This window comes from Labeo rohita, chromosome 4 (assembly GCF_022985175.1).
Source record: "Labeo rohita strain BAU-BD-2019 chromosome 4, IGBB_LRoh.1.0, whole genome shotgun sequence".
Taxonomy (NCBI): Eukaryota; Metazoa; Chordata; class Actinopteri; order Cypriniformes; family Cyprinidae; genus Labeo; species Labeo rohita.
Window position 1 is genome coordinate 42646455 of NC_066872.1, and position 21030 is coordinate 42667484.

At 36.9% G+C, this 21030-nt stretch overlaps 1 protein-coding gene across 1 annotated transcript; it reads left to right on the forward strand.

Moving 5' to 3' along the window:
• Window positions 1–7575: 7575 nt before the first annotated feature.
• tigarb (TP53 induced glycolysis regulatory phosphatase b) lies at window positions 7576–11121 on the forward strand. Its single transcript, XM_051107032.1, has 6 exons — window positions 7576–7683; window positions 8003–8040; window positions 8125–8246; window positions 8323–8400; window positions 8632–8742; window positions 9671–11121. Exons 1-6 carry the CDS (start codon window positions 7652–7654, stop codon window positions 10076–10078), a joined length of 789 nt encoding a protein of 262 aa, XP_050962989.1. The 5' UTR covers window positions 7576–7651; the 3' UTR covers window positions 10079–11121.
• The last annotated feature ends 9909 nt before the right edge of the window (window positions 11122–21030 follow it).

Here is a 21030-nt window from a genome sequence, read left to right on the forward strand (position 1 = left end):
TCCAGTGAAAAAGTCCATCCCCTGTTGTTTCTCAAATCAAAATCCACCAACATATTTGTTTTAGAACTATTTTGGACTGTTATCATTTGTAAATGGTACTTGATCTGTGCATATTTCTCTCCTGATTCAGACAAAGTTTTTTCACTGCAGAAAGCAATGCTGTGGATAGAGGAAGCAATGATTTTAAGTTAAAAATATCATGATGAACCGATAACTGATGGACTGGAATGGTGTGGATTAATTGTGGATTATTGTGATGTTTTATCAGCAGTTTGGACTGTCTTTGACGGCACTCATTCACTTAAAAGGATCCATTGGTGAACATGTGACATAATGTTACATTTTTAAAACTGTTGCATCTACATTTTGGATGGCATTAGGGTGAGAAAATTTTCAGCAAATTTTCATTTTTGTGTGAACTATTCCTTTTATTATCATACAGACTCATTACAAAGAGGATTTTTTTAAATCAGAGATTTGTCATGAAACCTCTCAACAAATGCAGATCTAAAAATGACATTAAAAAGATAAACAAAAATCAAAAGTTAAAATTACTGCTTAAACTATATAAAAGCATAAATATTTACATGACCCACTTTATCCTGAGATGTATGCATTTGTCCCTGTCAGAGTGCTTTCTGAGTGTTCATTGTGTGTATGTGTGTGTCTTATGACAACATGTCAGCCCACATCACACTCACAAAGGTAAAAGCATGCTCAGCCGCCTGGGAAAATGTGTAGAAGCATGAAATTACCTTGATCCAAAGATTCCTGCTGCATACCGGTTCTGCATGCCAGTAGACCACAGAGACAGACAGAGACAGACTGTTTGTCTCTTGTCTGAGGCAGGCTAAATGTAACGTAGATATTATTATAGTCTTATCACATTAACAGCTGGCAAATTCAGATTGATGTCCTGTGTTAGACAGAAACAATGCAGCAGCAAACAGTGAAATTCACAGTTCGATTAAGACATCTAATAAAGCAATTCGGTTACTAACCTAAACGTATAATGTTGTGTATGTGATTAAGTTATTATTCTTTTACAAACTCTTCATTCAGGTGTAGACCTGGCTGCCTACATGAATATCCCAAACATGACATGGCATGCAGGTGTACAAAGCAGGTGGGATTAAATGCATTTCTGTTTTTTAGAATAACAAAAACATCCTGTGTGGAGAAATATATAAGCATGCATACAACTATAAATGATTATTTTATTTTATTTTATACTGACCCTTTCAATAGGGTACTTCATAATGCTATAGTTGGCAACAAGTAACTGCCTTTATAAGAGAGTCAATGAATAATTTAAACACCCTAATTCAATCAGGATTGAAACAAGTGACTGTCTTTATGAGTCAGTCATTGAATCACTCACTCAACCGACTCATTCAAACACACTAATATGATCAGGATTGAAACAAGTGATGGTCACTGATCCGAAATTAAATACTTCCCTATAGTATATGAAAATTCTAACTTTTTTAATGGTTGTGAAGTATGTTCAAATTCAAATGTGACAAGTGTCTTCATGACTGAGTCATTGAATTATTCACTCAACCGATCTATCTATCTATCTGTCTATATCTGTTTTTCTAATAACTATAGTTTTATGAAAATGCATTAAAATATTTTTGTTTTACAAAATGAACAATATAACTATACATTTTTATGAATGTTTAAAATAAAAAAGAACTTCAACACTGTAGTTTACATGAATGAAATAGTTTATATTAAGTAAATGATTAAAACAATATTTAGATACAAAAGAGTTTTGTTTTTGGAGATGATGCTCTCATACTCGCTCATGGGATAAAACCACACCGGGATGCCATCTGGAGTATGGATGGACATTACACGCCTCTACTGACTTGTTCTACATGAGATAAGAGAGACAGAGAGAAAGAGAGAGCGAGAGAGAGAGGGAGAGAGGGAGAGCAACAGGGTGGGGTGTCCAGTATAAAGGCAAGCCTGGCTTCAGTCATAAGCAAAGAGTCACATAGGCTGGATTTCTGGAGAGTGAGATCACATCCTCAATCACATCTCCAAACAGAGGAAGATCAGCAGAAACTCACACGTTATGAGGAAACACTACAATGTGAGTTAGATAGCACTTGAGTGAATGTGTACATTTGCCATCTGCCATTTTTTCAATACACTTAATGCCTTTTAGACAATATTATAACAATTTAAGCATTCACTCTCCACCCAGACCAAACAAATTGAAAATGAAGTCTCAGGACCGCACTCATGTAAAGTTCACTTTCTAAGCAGAGGCCCCACTCATGTCCAGAACATGAAGGATACAGTACAGCTGGAAAGATTTGATTAGTCACAGACTTCTATGTGGGTGTGGTCCCATTGTAGCAAGGAAGCTGATTGGTTATATACACCACTTTGGAATTTAGTCTCACAATAAACAGCACTTGACTAAAGGACAAAAGGAAATGACCAGGAAGAGACTGACATTCAAACACCAAGACAAAAATCAGCAGTTGTTTTCTAAACAGCGCTCGGATCAAAGCAGACCTCTGATTAGTCACAGACATCAAGCTAGTCAATGCGAAACAGCAGAGGTTGATACAGAGGGTAGATGTTTCTTAGCCCGGCGCTGTGTTCCTGCCGCGTCCCCCCAGCCTTCCGCCACATAAAGGGTCCTCTGTGAGACAGCTACAGCTTTAGCCTCTAATTCTCCTGATTGGCTTATTGCTTTATTGAATTCTACTGCAGAAACTTTGGACTGTGCTGACGGCAGCCACAAACCAGAAGAAGCTGTCATCGCTCCCATGCATGTAGCTTCAAGAGAACAATTCGCATCAAGGCATGGTGGAGCATATTCTGACTTATGTGCTGTTTCTACCAAATAAGGAAGAAGAGTGTTACTTTTGAACATCTTCACACTGACTTTGGCTGCATATTTCAGACTATTTCTTCTCTTCATATACAGAAAATACAGAACACTTACAACTTTCCCACTCCAATAAATCAAAATACATTGGAGATTAAGATACATCCTGTTATTGAACTCTTTTTCTTTTGTCGATTGAGAGATTTTTCTTCTAGAACACTGGCAATGCCCTTTACCTGTTTATTTCTATTATCTGCCCACATTCATTCCAGTTCCTATCTCTGTATCGGCCTGTGTCAAAGATTACATAATCTTTCATTCTATTTAAACATTCCAGCCTTATCAGCAGGAAATGGCATTACAAGAACAAGATCAGCAAAGATGAGAAGGTGATGATCATATCCTCTGATCTTTATTATGTAAATGGCTGGTGGATTCATGTTTCGGAGAAAATTTTAAAAAAGACACGTATGCACTAGTATGCACATCTCTTCTGGTCTCTGAGTGTGTGGCATAACCAGCAAAAACATCCAAAAGTCTCACTTCAAAAACTCATAAGACCAGAAAAATAACTTGATGTTCTTCGCCCATCCCGCACTCCAAGAATAGATTTCCCATACCAAAATGGGCAGATCTGATTTTCCCATGATTCAGTGAAAAAATACTGCAATGTTTCTGGCATAGAGAAGTACATGTTCTCCACAGCATTACAGTATTGCTTTCTGACTGCTGAAGAAAAACCAGCATAAATGGTATGTGTTCTGGAGAGCTGATGAGAATGACCACTTCCTAAGACTCATCAAGTTCAAATAATCCATTCCCACACAGACTGCTTGAGTTTATCTTCGCAGATAGTCTAAGAATAACTGATGCCCCTGGAAAATCTCTGTCGACCTTCTCCACAAGGTCAAGCCAGAGGAGGTTCTTGACCCTTCCCAGCAGCCACTAATTCAGTGAGGAGTAGCAGAGATGTTCTTCCATTGTTAATAATGTCGTTATTTGAAAGTTTGTGAAAACAGGCATGAAATGACCTACTCACACTGGACATGAGAGGAAGAGAGGGAAGGATAGCAATAATGAGAGATGTCCCTGATCTTGACACAGATCTTCCCAGGACTGCAGTGGCCCAAAGGGATCAATTTCTTCCTCCAGTTCCGGACACAAGTTCCTTATCAGGAAATATATCATCACATCCTCAACAAATATATAAACTGGAAAAAAATGGTGTAGGAAACTAGTAAATTAGTAAATTTCAGCTGACTGTAGTCAGGTTAGATGTCATCCTGAATATCTCTCTCTCTCGCTCGCTCTCTCCAATTTAAAATCACTTATTAGAAATTGTTTAAATGTATCATTTGGCAAGCCTCATTATCAATCAAAGGAGAAAAGCGATGAATCAGTCTGTTTTAAACATAGCTCTGTGTGAATGAGGTCAAGATTGAGTTTCATGTATAAACACATGCTCACCGTTTAGCTGACAGCCCTGTGGCAGATATTTGTGTAAACAACATAATATGCACGTTTGCATTATATTTCAGACATGTCAGCATATTCAGTTCCATTCAGAATTTGTTAATCATACAACTTTTTGTACGATAAGGGTTAGTGGTATGTTCATTTAGATTAGAATCTAATTTTGACTCATATTCCACAATGGCACTGCGTTCACTGCATCATCAGTTTCACAGCCCTGCATGGAATTCTGGGACATGGTTAAAGGGCAAGTTAGCAGTTGTCAACGGCAATATTTAGTAATTAGGAGCAAATTTGTAAAGCTTATTCTGCTTTTTCCCATGGTAACGTGAATGACATCACAGTATCTGCTAAACAAACCCACAGATGCAGATAGAGACACTGGCAAATGTTGTATAATAAATACAGTGCAGCAGTCAAATCGTCGTGAAATATTAGCAGCTCTGTCAGTTTTACACACGTCTGTTTTGGCACAAGTCATGGAAGCATAGTTAGAAATTCATCACAGTGTTGGCATGCAAGACTAATCTTGAGGAAAAAGCACACAGATGCCTTTCAATTACACAGTGACAGCTCTACAAAGACAAATGATCATCCACATGCAGTTTAGACCTCACCAGGTAACAAATTTAGGTCATAAAAACAATGTATATGAAATTATATTGTTTATAACTTCAAGTTAAAAACAAAAAACAAAACGTTTCTTACAACAACTTTATTTTCATCCATAACGTTGAATGCTTATTTTTAATAATCTAAGAATGTTAAAATATGATTAGAGCGATATTTAAAGGTTACATAAACATTTCTTAGAAGATTCATCAAGCACTATTTTCTAAAAAAGTTCTAAGAACATTTTCATTTTTAACTTTATGAGAGCATATATCAAATACTGGATGAGTAAAGTTAGAAGAGAAACTTGTCTGAAAGTATTAAATCTCTTTAAAAAGCTTTGAAGATTTTACTTGAAGTCAGTTCAGTGTTGCTAACATGACTTATGTTGCTAGCATGTTTATAGCATGATTAATCTCATTGCAAGCATGTTTTATCATGTTGCTAGCATGTTTCCAGCATGATTTAACACTTTGCTAGCATGTTTTAACATATTGATTTGTATTTATACATATTTATAGCAAGTCGCTAGATCTAGAACAGTCTGAAGATCTGACCTGAGTTTGATGGTTGTAGCCTGAAAACTCTAGGACTTAGAAATGTAGTCTCAGAAATAGAAGAAGACTGTTTTGTCCTGACATGTATATACCTTCTAAACAACTTTGTGAAAGTTGTGAGAACGTTCCCTGGTAGCTGGGATCATGCAAATCACTTTGCAGAAGATTTCTGGAAAAAAACCCATCCAGATTTCATGCCAGAGATCTTAAGGGTGTGTATGTTAACTCAAGAAGCTTCTGATTGTGAAATTAGCGCTTGGCTGCCGATCAGTCGGATGATTATGTTGGGAAGCATAAGCTAAACGTTCAAAACGCACACACATACACAAACAAACCCGAGCAGCTCTTAACAATATACATGTGAAGCTAGTTTTGATAATGTCATAACATGGAGAAGCTGTAATGTCTGTTGTCTTGGTTCTCGGAGGTGGAATGTGAAGCAGATCAAACGGCGCTGCCCAGGGGCACTCTGGATCAGTTTGCATTTTGGGTTGAGGCCCTTCATTCATTTGTGACATTTACAGTGGTTTCAGCCCCTCAGCGTCCCTAAAACAGGGCCCCTCGTCTTTCTGGAAAATCCCTGTGAGCATGTGTCTGGCTCCACTTGTGTGTTCTGCGCCGCTGGAGGAAACGGGCCAATTACGGAGGCAAGAACTAAGACGCGTATGATGTCATCGCACACACACGCCCTCCTGACTGTGCTGTAACCGATTACAGATGAGATCCAGATGATTGGCTTACCTGCACTGTCAAGATTATGCAACAAACTTTGCTAGAAAGACTAAAAATCACTGCTTCCAGAGCTCAAGACGTCAGTGCTTGAATACTGGGTTAATCCTATATTAGCAGCCATGTGCATCCTGAACGGGTGATGGGCCGTCCTGCTCTAGGCAGTGAGCCGTATGATCAAACATCATCAGATATCAAAGCGTGATGAAGGACAGTGTCCAGTGAGACTGCAACTGTCTGCTTTTCTGAGGGCTATTTCTCGAAAGAAGATTTTCTCTGCTTTTTAGTACAATTCCAAAAAAACACTTAAGTGTCTGGAGAGACATAACTAACTGTCTATTTTATTTATATGTAACTACTAAAACTTTAATTAAAAATGTAGTGGAAAATATATATATAAAAAAGGTAACACTCTACAATGTGGCATTTGTTAACATTAGTTAATGTGTTAACTAACATGAACGAGCAATGAACAATACATTTATTGCACTATTTATTAATCTTTGTTAATGTTAGTAAATAAAATAGTCGTTCATTGTTGGTCCATGTTAGTTCACAGTACATTAATTAATGCTAACAAACACAACTTGTGATTTTAATAATGCTTTAGTAAATACTGAAATTAACATCAACTATTAATAAATGCTGTAGAAGTGTTGTTAACAAATGTTAACTAATGAGTCTTATTATAAAATGTTTAAAAAAAAAAGAAAAAAAACTAATTCAAGTATATAAAAAGTATATATAAAATGTGTGTGTGTTATTCATTTTATTTCAGTTTTAGGTATAGTTATTTTAGTAGGCTATGTTTTTTTGGCAACTAGCTGAAATAAAATAAGTTAACGGTAATTCAGTTATTTCAAGTACGTTTTTATGGTTTAAGTTTTAGCGTAGTTACCTATAATAACCATTAGTTGACTGCAATACTAAAAATACACACAAAAATATAATAATGAGTGACGGAAGCTCTTCTTGCTGCCAGATTTACTGCAACACGCGGTATACTTCCGCCCTCATGTGGCGAGTTTTGTCAGTCACACAAATCTGAATTATAGAATTACAATTTAAATTTAAAAATATTGAGATATTATCTATACGACGTTTTCCACATAGAACGTTTGACTTTTGTAAGCGCCAGGATTTTAATAAGGTTCAGTGCGAAAAGGAAACGTTAAACATGTTATATTTTTTATATTTAAATGCAAAGTGTCCTGGATATACAAAACAAAACAAAAAAAATAATTTACAGAACAATTAGTAAAGCAGGAAACATGCTAATAAAGCAACTCAAGTCACTTCCCATAAACCACCACAGGAGGGCGACAGACTTCCATTCCCGAGGTTGACGTCATTTTTCCGCAACACGTTGACTCAGGAACCAGGAAGAGCTGCCGGTCATACATTTCAACCATTCTTACGAATCTGTATTATGCTAACATTTGCACTGACTATCGTTCGGCAGTAAGTGAGCGTGTGTGTTCTGTCTATTTGCTTTTGTTTTCTGTGCATAAGAAGGGCGATCATTCGGTTCTAAGTTAAATGTTATTTGTTGATGTTGTAGGGACAGAGAGGACATGCACATAATCTGCATGTGTGTTCATAAACAAAGCCCATCAGCAAATGCTTACAGGAACGCTTTATATTGTATTTACTTAACTGTTAACGTATTTTGTCTGTAGCTGATTACAATGACCTCTAAATATATGGATGTCCTAAGATGTGAACTGTCCATTCTAAAGTCATTTATTTATTTTATAATATTATGTGCTCTGCTTTCTAGTGGGGAAACACAATACAACAGAGATAAACTGCTTCAAGGTATGTACATGTGTATGCTGACCTCTAATGTGTGCTGTTGACCTTTTCAGTCTGTGGATGATTTTTTTTTCCTCACATGTGTAGGTCAGGGCATTGACACCCCGCTGTCAGACACGGGACATCTGCAGGCAGCGGCAGCTGGCCGGTACCTGAAAGATCTGCACTTCACCGATGTCTTCGTCAGTAACCTGCAAAGAGCCGTCCAGGTGTGTGAGACTGCAACTGTGTTCATTTTTTTAAGTGAATCACCCCTCAAATAAAATGTAACTTCTCCTTCTCAAGACAGCTGAAATCATTTTAGGAAACAACCTTCATTCTTCTGCGACCGAGATGATATCGGATCCATTACTCAGAGAGAGGGTGAGTTTCCCCAAGCAGGCCATCTGCAGCTGCTTAGACTGTGCAATATATAAATAATACATTAAAACTGTAAGATAAGATGACCATTAGAAATAGTGAGAAAAAGTAAGTAATAATAATGAAAAAAGAAAATAGCTTTAAGACAAGTATGATTTTTAAAAAAATGAATAATTTGGCATCCCCTATATGAATCGCTGTTGTGTCGGTTCAAATGTGTGATGTATTGGACAGGGTTTTGGGGTGGCAGAGGGAAGACCAAAGGAACATCTGAAGAACATGGCGAATGCAGCGGGTCAGGCGTGCCGAGATTATACACCACCCGGCGGAGAGACACTGGAACAGGTAGAAATTGAGGTTTCTTGCAAGGAAAATAAGTCTTGAATGTTGCAAAATAGGATGATACTTAAATCCAGATGGAAAATGAAGTAGCTTTTACACTGAAATTGGTGCAGCTAGATTGCAAAAGTACCTTAAGTATAAGTGAGTCTGGAATAATTAAGATGTTTAAAAGATGTCTCATATGTTCATCAAGGCTGCATTTACTTAATTAAAAGTCTAGTAAAAACAGTAAAATTGTGAAATATTATTACATATTCCTGTTATGCAAAACTGAATTGTCATCATTATTTTAGTCTTCGGTGTCACACGATCCTTAGGAAATCATTTTAATATGCTAATATGATGCTCAGTTATTATTGGTACTCAATTATTAACAATAGTCAACAATCTTAATATTACCAATGTTGGTTTGCTGTTTATATATACATATATATATATATATATATATTCTTTGATGAATAGAAAGTTCAGAATAACATCATTGCTGAATAAAAGTATAAATGCACTTACTTATCTCAAACTTCTGAAATTCTTCTACAAATATATTATGTAGCAAAAACTGTATTCAACATAAGAAATGTTTCTTGAGCAGCGAATCAGCATATTAGAATGATTTCTGGAGTCTGCAGTAATGATGCTGAAAATTCAGCTTTGCATCACAGGAATAAATTAAATTTTAAAATCTATTAAAATAGACAGCAGATATTTTAACTGCATTAATTTCTCAAAAAAGTACTGTTTATACTGTATTTTCAATCAAATAAATGCAGCCTTAAAGTGCAAAAGAGACGTCTTTCCTAAAAATATCAAAAATCGTAATTATTCCAAACTTTACATATAGTCCTTTTTACAGTATTTTTTTTCCAAATCGTAGTCGCTATTGGTTTATCAGATGAAATGCTCACACACAAGACTGTTTTTGTTTATCCAGGTAAAGACACGCTTTAAGAAGTTCCTCAAATCCTTGTATCTGCGCATGTTAGAGGAGCACGGCTCAGCCGACCAGTGTTCTGCGTCCACCTCTGGACCATCAGAACTAGAACAGCCTGTGATTGCTGGACTAGCTAACGATGGAGCCCAGAATGTACCCATCCACGCTCTGATCGTCAGTCACGGGGCATTTATCCGTGTGTCCGTTCGCCACCTAGTGGAGGACCTGCAGTGCTGTTTACCTGCAGGCCTAAAGATGAACCAGGTTTTTTCCCCATGTCCAAACACAGGCATTAGCAGGTTCATCATCACCCTCTGCAGAGAGGAGAGCGGCCCGCGGGCCTCCAGCATCCAATGTGTCTTTATCAACCGGAAAGACCACCTGGATGATGTCAAAAACTCTGATTGACAGTGTTATGAGGTGTATCTAAGACTGGTTGGTTTATCTGCCATGGCCAGTGTTTGTATTTATTGCTCTTTACAAACTCAACGACTGAAGCACATACAAGTCTGTGTGGTTGATTTTATTGTGTAAATTATTTAACTGTTATGCATTTAAAAAACGTATAATTGCATTAAAGGGATTTTGTCATCATTTAGTCACCCTTGAGTTAGTCCAAACCTGTGTGAGTTTCTTTTTTCTGTTGAACACAAAAGAAGATATTTGAAGAATTTTGGTAACCAGACAGCCAAGTCAATGGCTACCACAAAGAAACTTACAAAGGTTTGGAACAACTTAAGGATGAATAACTGATGACTGAATTTTCATTTTTGCATGAAATTTTTCCCTTTAAGTACACTGCAAAAAATATTTTCATACTTAGTACTTTGGTCTCATTTCCCTTTACAAATATCTAAAATTTATTAAATCAAAATGCATTCACTTAATAAGGAAAATGAACCAAGATATTGACATATTTCGATACTCAGATGAATCAAAATTAAGTGAGTTTGATTAAAACAAGAAAAAATATCTAGAAAAATAATTTAACAATTTTATGTTTGTTTATGTTTTTTTCTTGTGTTCCTCATTAACTGACTTGATGTTGATCCATTTGAGAAGCTATTAAGATATTAAGTTTTGTTTTTCAAAATGTACCAAAATTAAGTAAGTTTGATTAAAACTAGATTGAAACTATTTTATTTCTTGTTTAAATCATCAACGCACTTAATGTTGATCAATTTGAGAAGCACAGTGACTTAAGATACTGAAAACTGCTTTGAAACAGTAATGATCTGCAGTGATGTTGATGCATTTTATTCATCCTGTCAGCTGACTGAATGCAAACAGTCGTAAGACGTCTTTTTGATGTTGTCCGTTATATCAGCACTTTATACTCACACTACTGTGGTTTTGGCCTTTAAAACACTGAAGTATTCACACATACTGTACATTCGTATTTATGTGTATGCAATAAAGACATTCAGAGAAACGTAAATCCAAAATAGTTTTGGTTTTTTATTTGCAAACTGCCAAATTTGAATGTTTTCCTAAAGGGGAAAAGGTCATGCTTCACCTTAAATGCATGTTTTATCATTTACAGTTTCACATTTTGTTAATTGTTCATTCTTGTATTGGGTTTTATCTCCAGGTTAAGTCGGTGTTAAATGTGAGACACAGATGTGTGTAAACCTGTTGCTGTGATTAACAATTTGACAAAATATCTCATGCACTTCAACCCTCCTGTTGTGTTGGAATCAAAAACTTTTTTTTTTAATTATGTGTTTGTGCAGCTAATCTTGAATATAAAATATGTACAAAAATAATCATAATAGAAAGAGAAATAACAACGCCAACACAGAAGTACCCAGTTTTTGAACACAACAGGAAGAAAATACCACACACGCTCATCAAAGGCCATTTTGAGATTGTGTTTGTGTTGAATTTTTCATTTGGTTCTGTTGTTTTGTCTAATTGGATAGTGGTCTCGTCCAGTAGGTGGCGCTGTGCTACTGACCTCTGGAGGAGCGAGGGGCCAACCTGCTGATGGAGAGAAGAACAGGACACGTCTCCGCTGCCGCCCACTCCAACAGGAAACAATCACCATCTTTGGTCCCTCATTTTCTCCGTGCCGACCGGCAAAGGAAACTGAGTGATCTTCTAAGGCTTGTCATTTTCCTGCCGGTAAGTGGGCGGCAGTTGGGTTGACTTGGTCACGCAGGGGACCTGGACGGCTCGAATGAACTGACTCCTGCAATCCAAGCAGACGATAGACTAGTCTGTGGCCGCACATTCTTCAACTCCTACAGACGCTCCTAAAATATCTGCTCAGACAAATCACATTTACATTTCTTGCACATACACACATGCCAAGAGTCATTGTGACCCATCAAAGCGCTGCAGCAGCTTCAGGTGTTTTATTGTGCAATTTGTTTATACACATCCACATCCCATGACATTGATTGGTGCAAAACGACTGTTGTTTCTATAGACAGGAAAACGCCACTGCTAAATAAAACCAGCCGTTTTATTTAGTTTCCATGCCGTTTAGACACCCAAACAAAGTCACATGCTCAGTGTTTTGTTCTGCTGCTGTCCCACTGAACCCACTTGATCAGTTGGTTTGCCGGTCTGTTTTTGCCGAGCTGGTATTCATCTGGTCAGTCTGATGGCCCAAAAGCAAATTTAACCATCAAACCAGACCAGTGAAAACCAGATAGGACATTTTTTCAGCTGGGTAACCCTAGAATTTACGTTATTTTAATCGCTTATTCCAGACAAAACTTGATTGCATAACTTGCGTTATTTGTTCTACTTTTTATATGACATCAAAATACATTAAAATATTATTTCATTAACTGCACTGCAAAATATTTTTATTATATGACAAATTTCTAAAAATTCTAAAACCAAGACATATTTACTTGGGCATCAAAATGATTTAAGATAGTAAGTTTGTTTTCTGAAAAAAAAAAAGTTAAGTGGGTTAAAAAGTACCAAAACTAAGTTTCATTATAACTAAAACAAGAAAAACATTATCTGTCAATTAGAAACTAAACCAGATTTTTTTTTTTCTTGTTTTAATCATAAATCATCAATTTAAAAAGCAAAATGACTTAAGATATTAAAGGGGTCCTATTATGCTAAGTCTTGATTTTGTTTTGGGGTGTACTAGAACATGCGTTCATGCTTGGTGGTTCGAAAAACGCATTATTTTTAACATAATATATATTATTACAATACATCTCACCCAGCCTGGCACATAATGTTCGATTAGTTCGGGTTTAATGAAGGCCCGCCTACCAAAAAACAAAATGTGTTGTGATTGGTTAGCTGTCCCACTGCGTTGCGATTGGCTAACAGCTTAGACGGTGTTTCAGTACTGCCACGCCCATTGCCGAAGAAGCAACTTCCATGTACAACTGTTAGCGCAAGCTTGATTAAACTGATTCTTACGTTTTAAATATGGATATTTTTCGTACAAAAACGCATTCGATTCGCTACAGGGGGCCTTTGAGAGTGCCAGGATAAATTTTAATGTAATTCCGATTTCATTCGTCTGAAAGAAGGAAGTCATATACACCTAGGATGGATGGAGGGTGAGTAAATAATATGTAAATAATATGCTACAGTAGGGTCCTGTTGTTGGGTCCTATCATCAGCCTGCGAGATCGCCAATACATGATATTATCGTGCTAATGTATTTAAATATTTACATACTTAGTTTCATTGCCAGAAAAAAGCTCCAGCATAAGGCTAAAAGCAGCCTAACATCATCAAAGAACATCATCACTGATTAACCTAGCCTATTCTAGTGCAAGTTTCTGCATTTTAAAAAACACTCGCGTTATAAATGAAGCTATCTACACTGTATGATTAATAAATCTCTTACCACACATTGCACACATCTGCGGCGCGTTACGGCTCCGACGCGCAACCGGATTAGATCGCGGCTCCAGCATGTGTTTCGACCCCCTGTACTGCACACGTCTGCGGCGCGTTACAGCTCTGAAGCGGCCTCTCTAGGCAAAGCTTGTGTTTATACCCGCCGCGCTGCAGCTCGTTGAAGCGGTTCTCCACGCTGCATCGCTAAAGTTAGGTTAATCCCCCACGTGGTCCCTACCCTCCCTCCAACAATTCAGATTTCCGTGGGCGGGATTTATTTTAATAATACTCTAATAGACCTAATGTGACATCATTGCATGCAGAAAACAACGTTCGTTGTAATTCTTCAAAAAGGGATTTTTTTAAAACGAAAGATCTCCTTTTGGAGTGGACTTTGAGATTTGTAACTTTGTAGATCTTTTTTATGCTCAAAGATACACACCACACACTGACTACTTCAAGTTCAAAAAGTCAAAAAGCATATCACCCCTTTAAGTCTTGTTGTCAACAAAAATGTTGAATTATGATTAAAGCAAGAAAAAATATCTGTCTGTGGGGAAAGAAAAATAAACTAAATAAATTATTTTTGTTTATTTATTTTTCTTAATTTAATCATAAAATCAGTTTATTTTGATAAATCTGAAAAGTATAATGACTAAAAATATTATGTCTTATCTGAAAAACACATGTAAGTTAAATTATAATAATAATAAAAAAAAAAAACTGTCAGTAGGGTAAGAAAATAAACCTATTTATTTATTTATTTATTTTAATTGGCTATTTTTCATCCAAACTTAATTGTGAGATTTTGTTTTTTTTTATTGTATTTGCTATACTTGTGTTTTTGAATTGTTTTTGCCATTAAAATATTTTAAGATGCTGACATGGCATTTAATAAAAACATACTACTACTACTACTACTACTACTACTCTAGTTTAGATGACTAAATTATAAATGAAATTATCACTTGAAGTGTTTTGCTTTGCATCTGATGGAGAGCTTCTACAAATATGGGCTTTTGCCTGAAGAGAAATTTGTGATTGCATTGTGGGTAAAGGCCCTCTGTTACCACCTCTGAAAGCAGAGTTTATAGTTCATAATTTCTGCTATTAATGCCGTTTAGCTTATAGTGATAGTCGAGTCTCATGGGGACGTAGTTTGATGACACAGCAATGCTCTCATGGGCCCTATGAGATGAACAGTCAATACGGTTTGCACCTTCATTAATCACACCGAAAGACTAATGGAGCGTGAGGCAACCACATTGTGCTACTACTAATTATATCAGAATCCAATTTTTGTTGGAATATGAATTCGTAATGTCGTTAATGATGGAACGATGGAAAGAGTTTTATTTCCAGCGCTGTGTGAGCGGTGTTTATCTTGAAATATCAAAATAAGGATGTAAGGTAACATCCTGTCTGATGGCATGGGCATGATGGAGTACGTGGTGGTGAAGAGGTGTATTTATAGAGCGACTTTCGGAGCGCGCATGCTAATGCTGATCTCTTCAACTCTACATTTCCAGCTCATAATTAGAGGTGTTTAATTTGTGGGTACTGATTGTACTTCCTGTGCTCTCTATAAAAGGCCCCAAGGGCTGGACCGGGCTTTTTGGATATCCGCTTTTTGAGGGCTGTGGAACGCTCCGGTGCTCCTGTAACCCAGGAATGGCTCGAGGTCAGTTTTACCCAGAACCAAACCGCAGTGTGACCACACTGGATTGTGCCACAGACCTTGGTGGGGGCATTGTGGGTAGAGAAAGCTAGTGGTGCATTGTGTTCCGGAGTTTATTTTCCCTCAATGTCTCTAAACGGACGCTTTTGAAGAGCTTTTTATGCAAAACATGCACTGCCGGGCGGCCAGTCTGCTAATTGCCTTGATAGGCTGCACATTTATGTGGGTGTGCAGAAGCAAGAGGATGTAAAACATTTTTAAAAAGTGGATTTCAAATGAAAATTCCAAAAAAAAAAAAAAAAAAAAAAATGTTGGTTAAGTTGCATGATTATTCTACAGGCTCTTAAAAAGCCTTAATTCACCCTTCCACAAATTAAGCCCTTAAACTGTTAAAATCATGGCATGGCATTAAATGTTGCATTGAAATTAATATCTTCCTCTGCATTTTTTTTTTTTCGTCTCCCAATACAAAACATCCTTGAAATACAAAATGAAGATGATGTTTTGTTTTCTGAGAAACTGAACAAAATGAAGTAAGTTTATGTTTAAAACCAGAGCAAATATCTGTCAATGGGGTAAGAAAACATGTTTCCCCTAACATTGAAGTTGGTTTTTCTGAGCCTATTTGCATGCATTTGTTTTTAAACATAAACTGACCTAATTTTGATTAATTTGTTTTCTCATTTTTTTTTTTTTTTTCTTCTCACAGCATTAAAAAGGAATGGAGATCAGTTGAAATTTGTAAAGTGTTGCAAATACAACTCGTTGTGTTTTTCATTCACACCCTTGTTTTTCATTCAGTAAGTTGTTATGACAAGTGAAGCTGTTCTTTTAAAGACAAATGAACTTGCATGATGGTCACTAGCTCTGAAAGTTATGAACTGGCTCGCTTGCAGTTCTTAAGGTGGAATTTCATCTGAATTGCCCTCAACAAATAATATATTTGAATTAAAAAGAAAATAAATTGTTTTGTATGACCCTTAACTGACAGTATCTGGCTATATCTATAATAGTAATTGCAGTGTCAGATTCACACACTGCATCCAGCACTGCAGGAGCCAATAATCTGATTTTATTTATGGATTGTGTTTAAGCTTCTACATTTATTTGATTAATTTAATTATCTAAGTTTCCTTTGCTTTGCATTTCCTGACTCCTTTTTGCTTGGCAGGGAAACAAAAAAGAAATAAGATGGAAATATACTCTTTTAGCAGACTAGACAGCACATGATTGCCTTTAGAACTTTTTTTTTTTTAGTTATTAATGGAATGTTGATTTTTCAAACAACTTTGAAGTTTTATATTCAGAGAAAGTTTAAAAAAAAAATTTAAATGTTGAATACTTTTTTCTGGGACATCTAGGACATGTCTTTTCTCCCCATATTTCTGCTGGGAGTGATCTGTGCAGACGCCATGCCAAAATGAGTGACAACGTCCCAGTGCTGCAATGCAGTAGATTAATAGCGGTTCCACCGGACAGATCCACTCCGCCTTTACACCAGCAGAGGGCGACAGCAGCGATGAAAGGTACCTAAATCATTCCTGTTATGCTGTAACGAAATATTTCTATTCAAGGGTACTTCAGATCTTCATACATATGCTCTGGTCAAGCTCAGGCGAGAAGGATAGAATATTTTAGAGCAGAGGTGCCCAGACAGGACCCGGGGCCCAAAGTTGGTCCATAATGCCATATCATACATGGAGAGAAGAAATAGAGGGAAAACATGCCACTGAAGCACATCTTCATTGCTTATTTATTTATTTATTTATTTAAAAAGATTAAATAATAAATATAATTTTGACTAAATAATAATTTAAAATGATAAAATAAGTAACCTTTTTATTTATATATAAACATATGATACATTTTATGGTAACATAGTTGGACTTTTGACTCAACAAAAATTAAGCTGTTTCCTGGAGGATGATGTGATTCATTATTTAATAAAAAATGGCTCTCCTATATTCACATAACTGTGATATTATTAAAGAAAAAAATCCTATTTAAATAAAATATTATTATATATATTTTTCTATCGTAATAGCACAGTTAAATGAATGTAGGAGTGAAAACTTTATATTAATAAGTTAATACACATTTAATGTTATGTAGGTTTTATATGCATATATTCATTTTTAGACATTAAATGTACTTTATAATAGCAATGACCCTCTTCACTTTGACTTTTTAAAGTGAATCTTCCCTCAGGACTTATGAATGAGATTGCAGATAAATTCTGTCATTGACTTTCTAGTAGCCCCAAAAGAAAACCTGCATTTCTCTTTGAAATAATATCAAACACAAAAAGGAATAACTTTTAGAAATATGAACTGATGCAACTGTTGCTTTTATTTCAAAGTCTTTTTCTCCACCCAGAGTCACTGTGACCTTCTCATGGCTGTAGGGAATATACTATACTTCACTCTGAAAAATCTTCTAAAGACAGTTATTTCTCTACAGGAACATCGTGTTGCCTCTCTGTTGGCTTTAATTATGATTAATTAATGCATTCCAGTTACTGTCTCTGTAATGAGATATTTATTATGTAAATGATTGCTGCTGCAGTGCCTATATTGGCACAGGGACAGAATCGGTGTCGTGGATGAGTCAGTGCATTAGTGTGTGTGTGTGCGTCTTCATCAAGCAAATTGCCCCATCCACTCATCTGCCCACCAAAGCCCAGAACACTTGTCATCTGGTGCAGTTGATTCCTCCGTTGCTGAAATGACAGAATGGAAAGCAGTAGATACACCCACCTTACGCCCGCATCGGAGTCGGTAACACCATTCTCGCCTGTAGGGAGTGAGAATGTGTAAAGTGGCACAAGGATGTCTAACAGAATGCCGTTCATTCCAGGGCTGGGCAGAGGGAGCCGTTGCTGGTGTAGAGTTCAAGTGAATGCTGGGAGACCGCTGGGGTCGTGTCTTGCTGACTCAGCAGAAACTCTCCACTGATGTCATTCTTCGTCTCTCGTCAAACCGGAGTCCTCCAAAACAGGTCACTTTAGTGTAGCCGATCTCTGTGCAAACAAGTTATTCTGGTGGGACATGTGAACACATGAAGATAGTTGCACTTTTTTGTAAATTTATAAGACAGATCTCTCAGATATCTCTTGATTATCAGTTGTTACTGCCCTCTGACATTTTGAGATGAACTAAAATCATTACAAACTGATTTTTAGTACTTAGTGATGTTTGTGCTTTAAAGGAACAGTTTAACCCCCCCCCCAAACCCCCCAACCCCCCCACCCCAAAATGACGTTTGAGTTTGTTGCTTCATCAGAACAGATTTGGAGAAATATTGAATTACATCACTTGCTCACCAATGGATCCTCTGCAGTGAATGGGAGCCATCAAAAAGACACAATCTACCACAAGAAGGGCAACTTTTTAGATTAACTTTTTGTTAGAGAAATTTATCATTTAATCACTTGCTCATCAATGAATCCTCTGCAGTGAATGGGTGCCATCAAAATGAGAGTCCAAATAGCTGATAAAAACATCACAATCCACACCACACCACTCCAGTCCAACAATAAACATCTTGTGAAATGAAAAACTGCATATTTACAATGAAACAAATCCACCATAAGATGTTTTAGCTTTAAACGTTGGTTCCAGCTAAAATACAAGTGCTCTTTCTAAAATATAGCTTTCTTCAGTGAAAAAGTCGCCAGGAGAGAAATATACACAGATCAAGCACAGTTTACAAACAGCTTTAAATAAATATGGTGTGAGAGGACAACAGGGCATGGACTTTTTCACTGGTAAAGGAATTTTATGAATTACGGACTCGTATTTTGGCTAAAATGCCTTAAAATGTCTTATTGATGGATTTGTTTCTTACATGCATGCAGCTTTTCACTCCAGAAATTTATGGACTGGAGTTGTGTGGATTTCTTGCGGATTATTGTGATGTTTTTATCAGCTGTTTGGACTCTCATTCTGACAGCACCTATTTACTGCAGAGGATCCATTGGTGAGCAAGTGATGCTAAATTTCTGTGCCAAAAAATTGATCTGTGAACCAAGTAGCAGCAGTTCTGGTTAAGGTGATGGCAGTTGCCCTTTTTTGTGATAGATTGAGTCTTTATGAATGTATCACACAAAATATCATCTGACTAGATGAGAGTGCATATGAGGACGATCCATACTCCACGGCTGATGTCGCGCTGAGAAACAGTGACTCATATAACGAGTGTTGAGAGGTGAGATTTAATTTAAAATGACTGTGCACTTTTCAGCTCACGAGCAAAAGAAGCAGACAGCATCAGGCTGTTCTCAAACAGAGAAACAAAAGCACAAAAAGCTTAAACCTAGGAAAATAATCAGGATTCTGAACTCGATCAGCAAAAATAAAGTGACCTTTGTTTTTAAGGTGGACAGAATTTTTACCTGAGTCATTGTGCTGTGAGTTTGAGCTGTGCTAATAGTGTGCGCAGAGTTCTGCTCTCTGCAGGGGTCAGATGTTCTCTCTTGAGTTCTTGTCAGCTCATGAACACACTGTGCTTTTAGTGCTGTTCTTGCAGCTCAGCCTGGCACACAAAATCCCTGCCACGACAGGAGCTTCACCACTGCAGAAACCACTTCAAATCACTACTGGTATATCCTTTCAAAACTGTATATATATATATATATATATATATATATATATACAAGCTACAATTTATGTAGCTGCCAATTTTAAGTGATTTGTCAATTAATATTCATAAAAATATCTCCAGTCAACCAAATGTGATAAAATTCTTTGTTTTACATACCATTTATCTTTTTTTGCGCTTTTTACGAAAAATAAAATGCGAACTGAGGGCTGTTGTGCCACTTTTCAGTGTTGAATTATTGATCAGCTGTGTCAGCAAGATCACAGGGTCTGACTCATATCCATCTCTGCCATTCTACTAGACACTTTTACACCCGGACTGCCAGCTTTATTTCCCCCAAAGTGCCATCATGCAGATTGTTCTAGTGCTTGAGCACACAACTTGTTTTTAATGAATGCAAGTTAAAATAGAACATAAGCTATAGGGTTTTCTTCAGTAGGATGTGGATGGGTACCGCCGCGCAGCTGCTCTCCCATAGAGAATGCCATTTGTGCGCTGTGTTAAATGTTAAACGTCCACTGATGCTCCTGATGTCATGTGTGAGTAATTCTCTCCTGGATTTCAGCAGCTCTCCTCAGCTGTCGTTTCTATACCGCCTAAACCCACGTTAATAAAAATCTAATTGAAAGGGTTTGAAACCGCAATGGATCCAGTTACGTGGTTTGTGACAACCCTGCCTTGCACGAAGCCCCATGGAATGATGATATCCTTCAAAACTATAACGTGCTAATGCTAAATGTTCTGCCTCTAACCTCAAAAATCAGTTCTAAACACGTAATGTATTCACATACAACATTAGAAGCTGTTTAATTTATTAATCAAATTGAGCAAATCACAGGCTGTTGAATCCTATCTCAGGTAAACTGAAGTGATGTGCAGCAGATGTTTGGGTGTGCCGTAATCTGTCTGAACTTGAGATGCAATGACAGCTGAATGTGAAATGTCTACTTTGATCTTATTTTTCCTCTGTTATCAACATGGACGTGTGGAAATCATATGAATTATGCCACGGGGTGGATTTGCTGTTCTGTGCATCAGCTTTAATGTGTGCAACTGGACTTATGTGAGCAATTAAAACAACATCAGCAAAATTGGCCTACTTTTTTAATACTCTATGTGTTAAAACATCCTGAGGTATGAAGGCCCTGCAGCGACGTCAGTGATACTGATAATGCTGCTCATGACCCTGCTGAAGGGTCAGAAGGGTTCAGGTATTTTGCTACTGATTTGAGATTTCTTTGCTAATTAGACTGTCACC

What these genes read in the sequence shown, in the direction of transcription:
- tigarb (XM_051107032.1), top strand. Translation starts at nt 7,652, where the DNA reads ATGCTAACATTTGCACTGACTATCGTTCGGCA. An exon ending in ACCTGCAAAGAGCCGTCCAG is followed by an intron (nt 8,247 to 8,322) that starts GTGTGTGAGACT and finishes CTCCTTCTCAAG; the next exon opens with ACAGCTGAAATCATTTTAGG. An exon ending in GCGGAGAGACACTGGAACAG is followed by an intron (nt 8,743 to 9,670) that starts GTAGAAATTGAG and finishes TTGTTTATCCAG; the next exon opens with GTAAAGACACGCTTTAAGAA.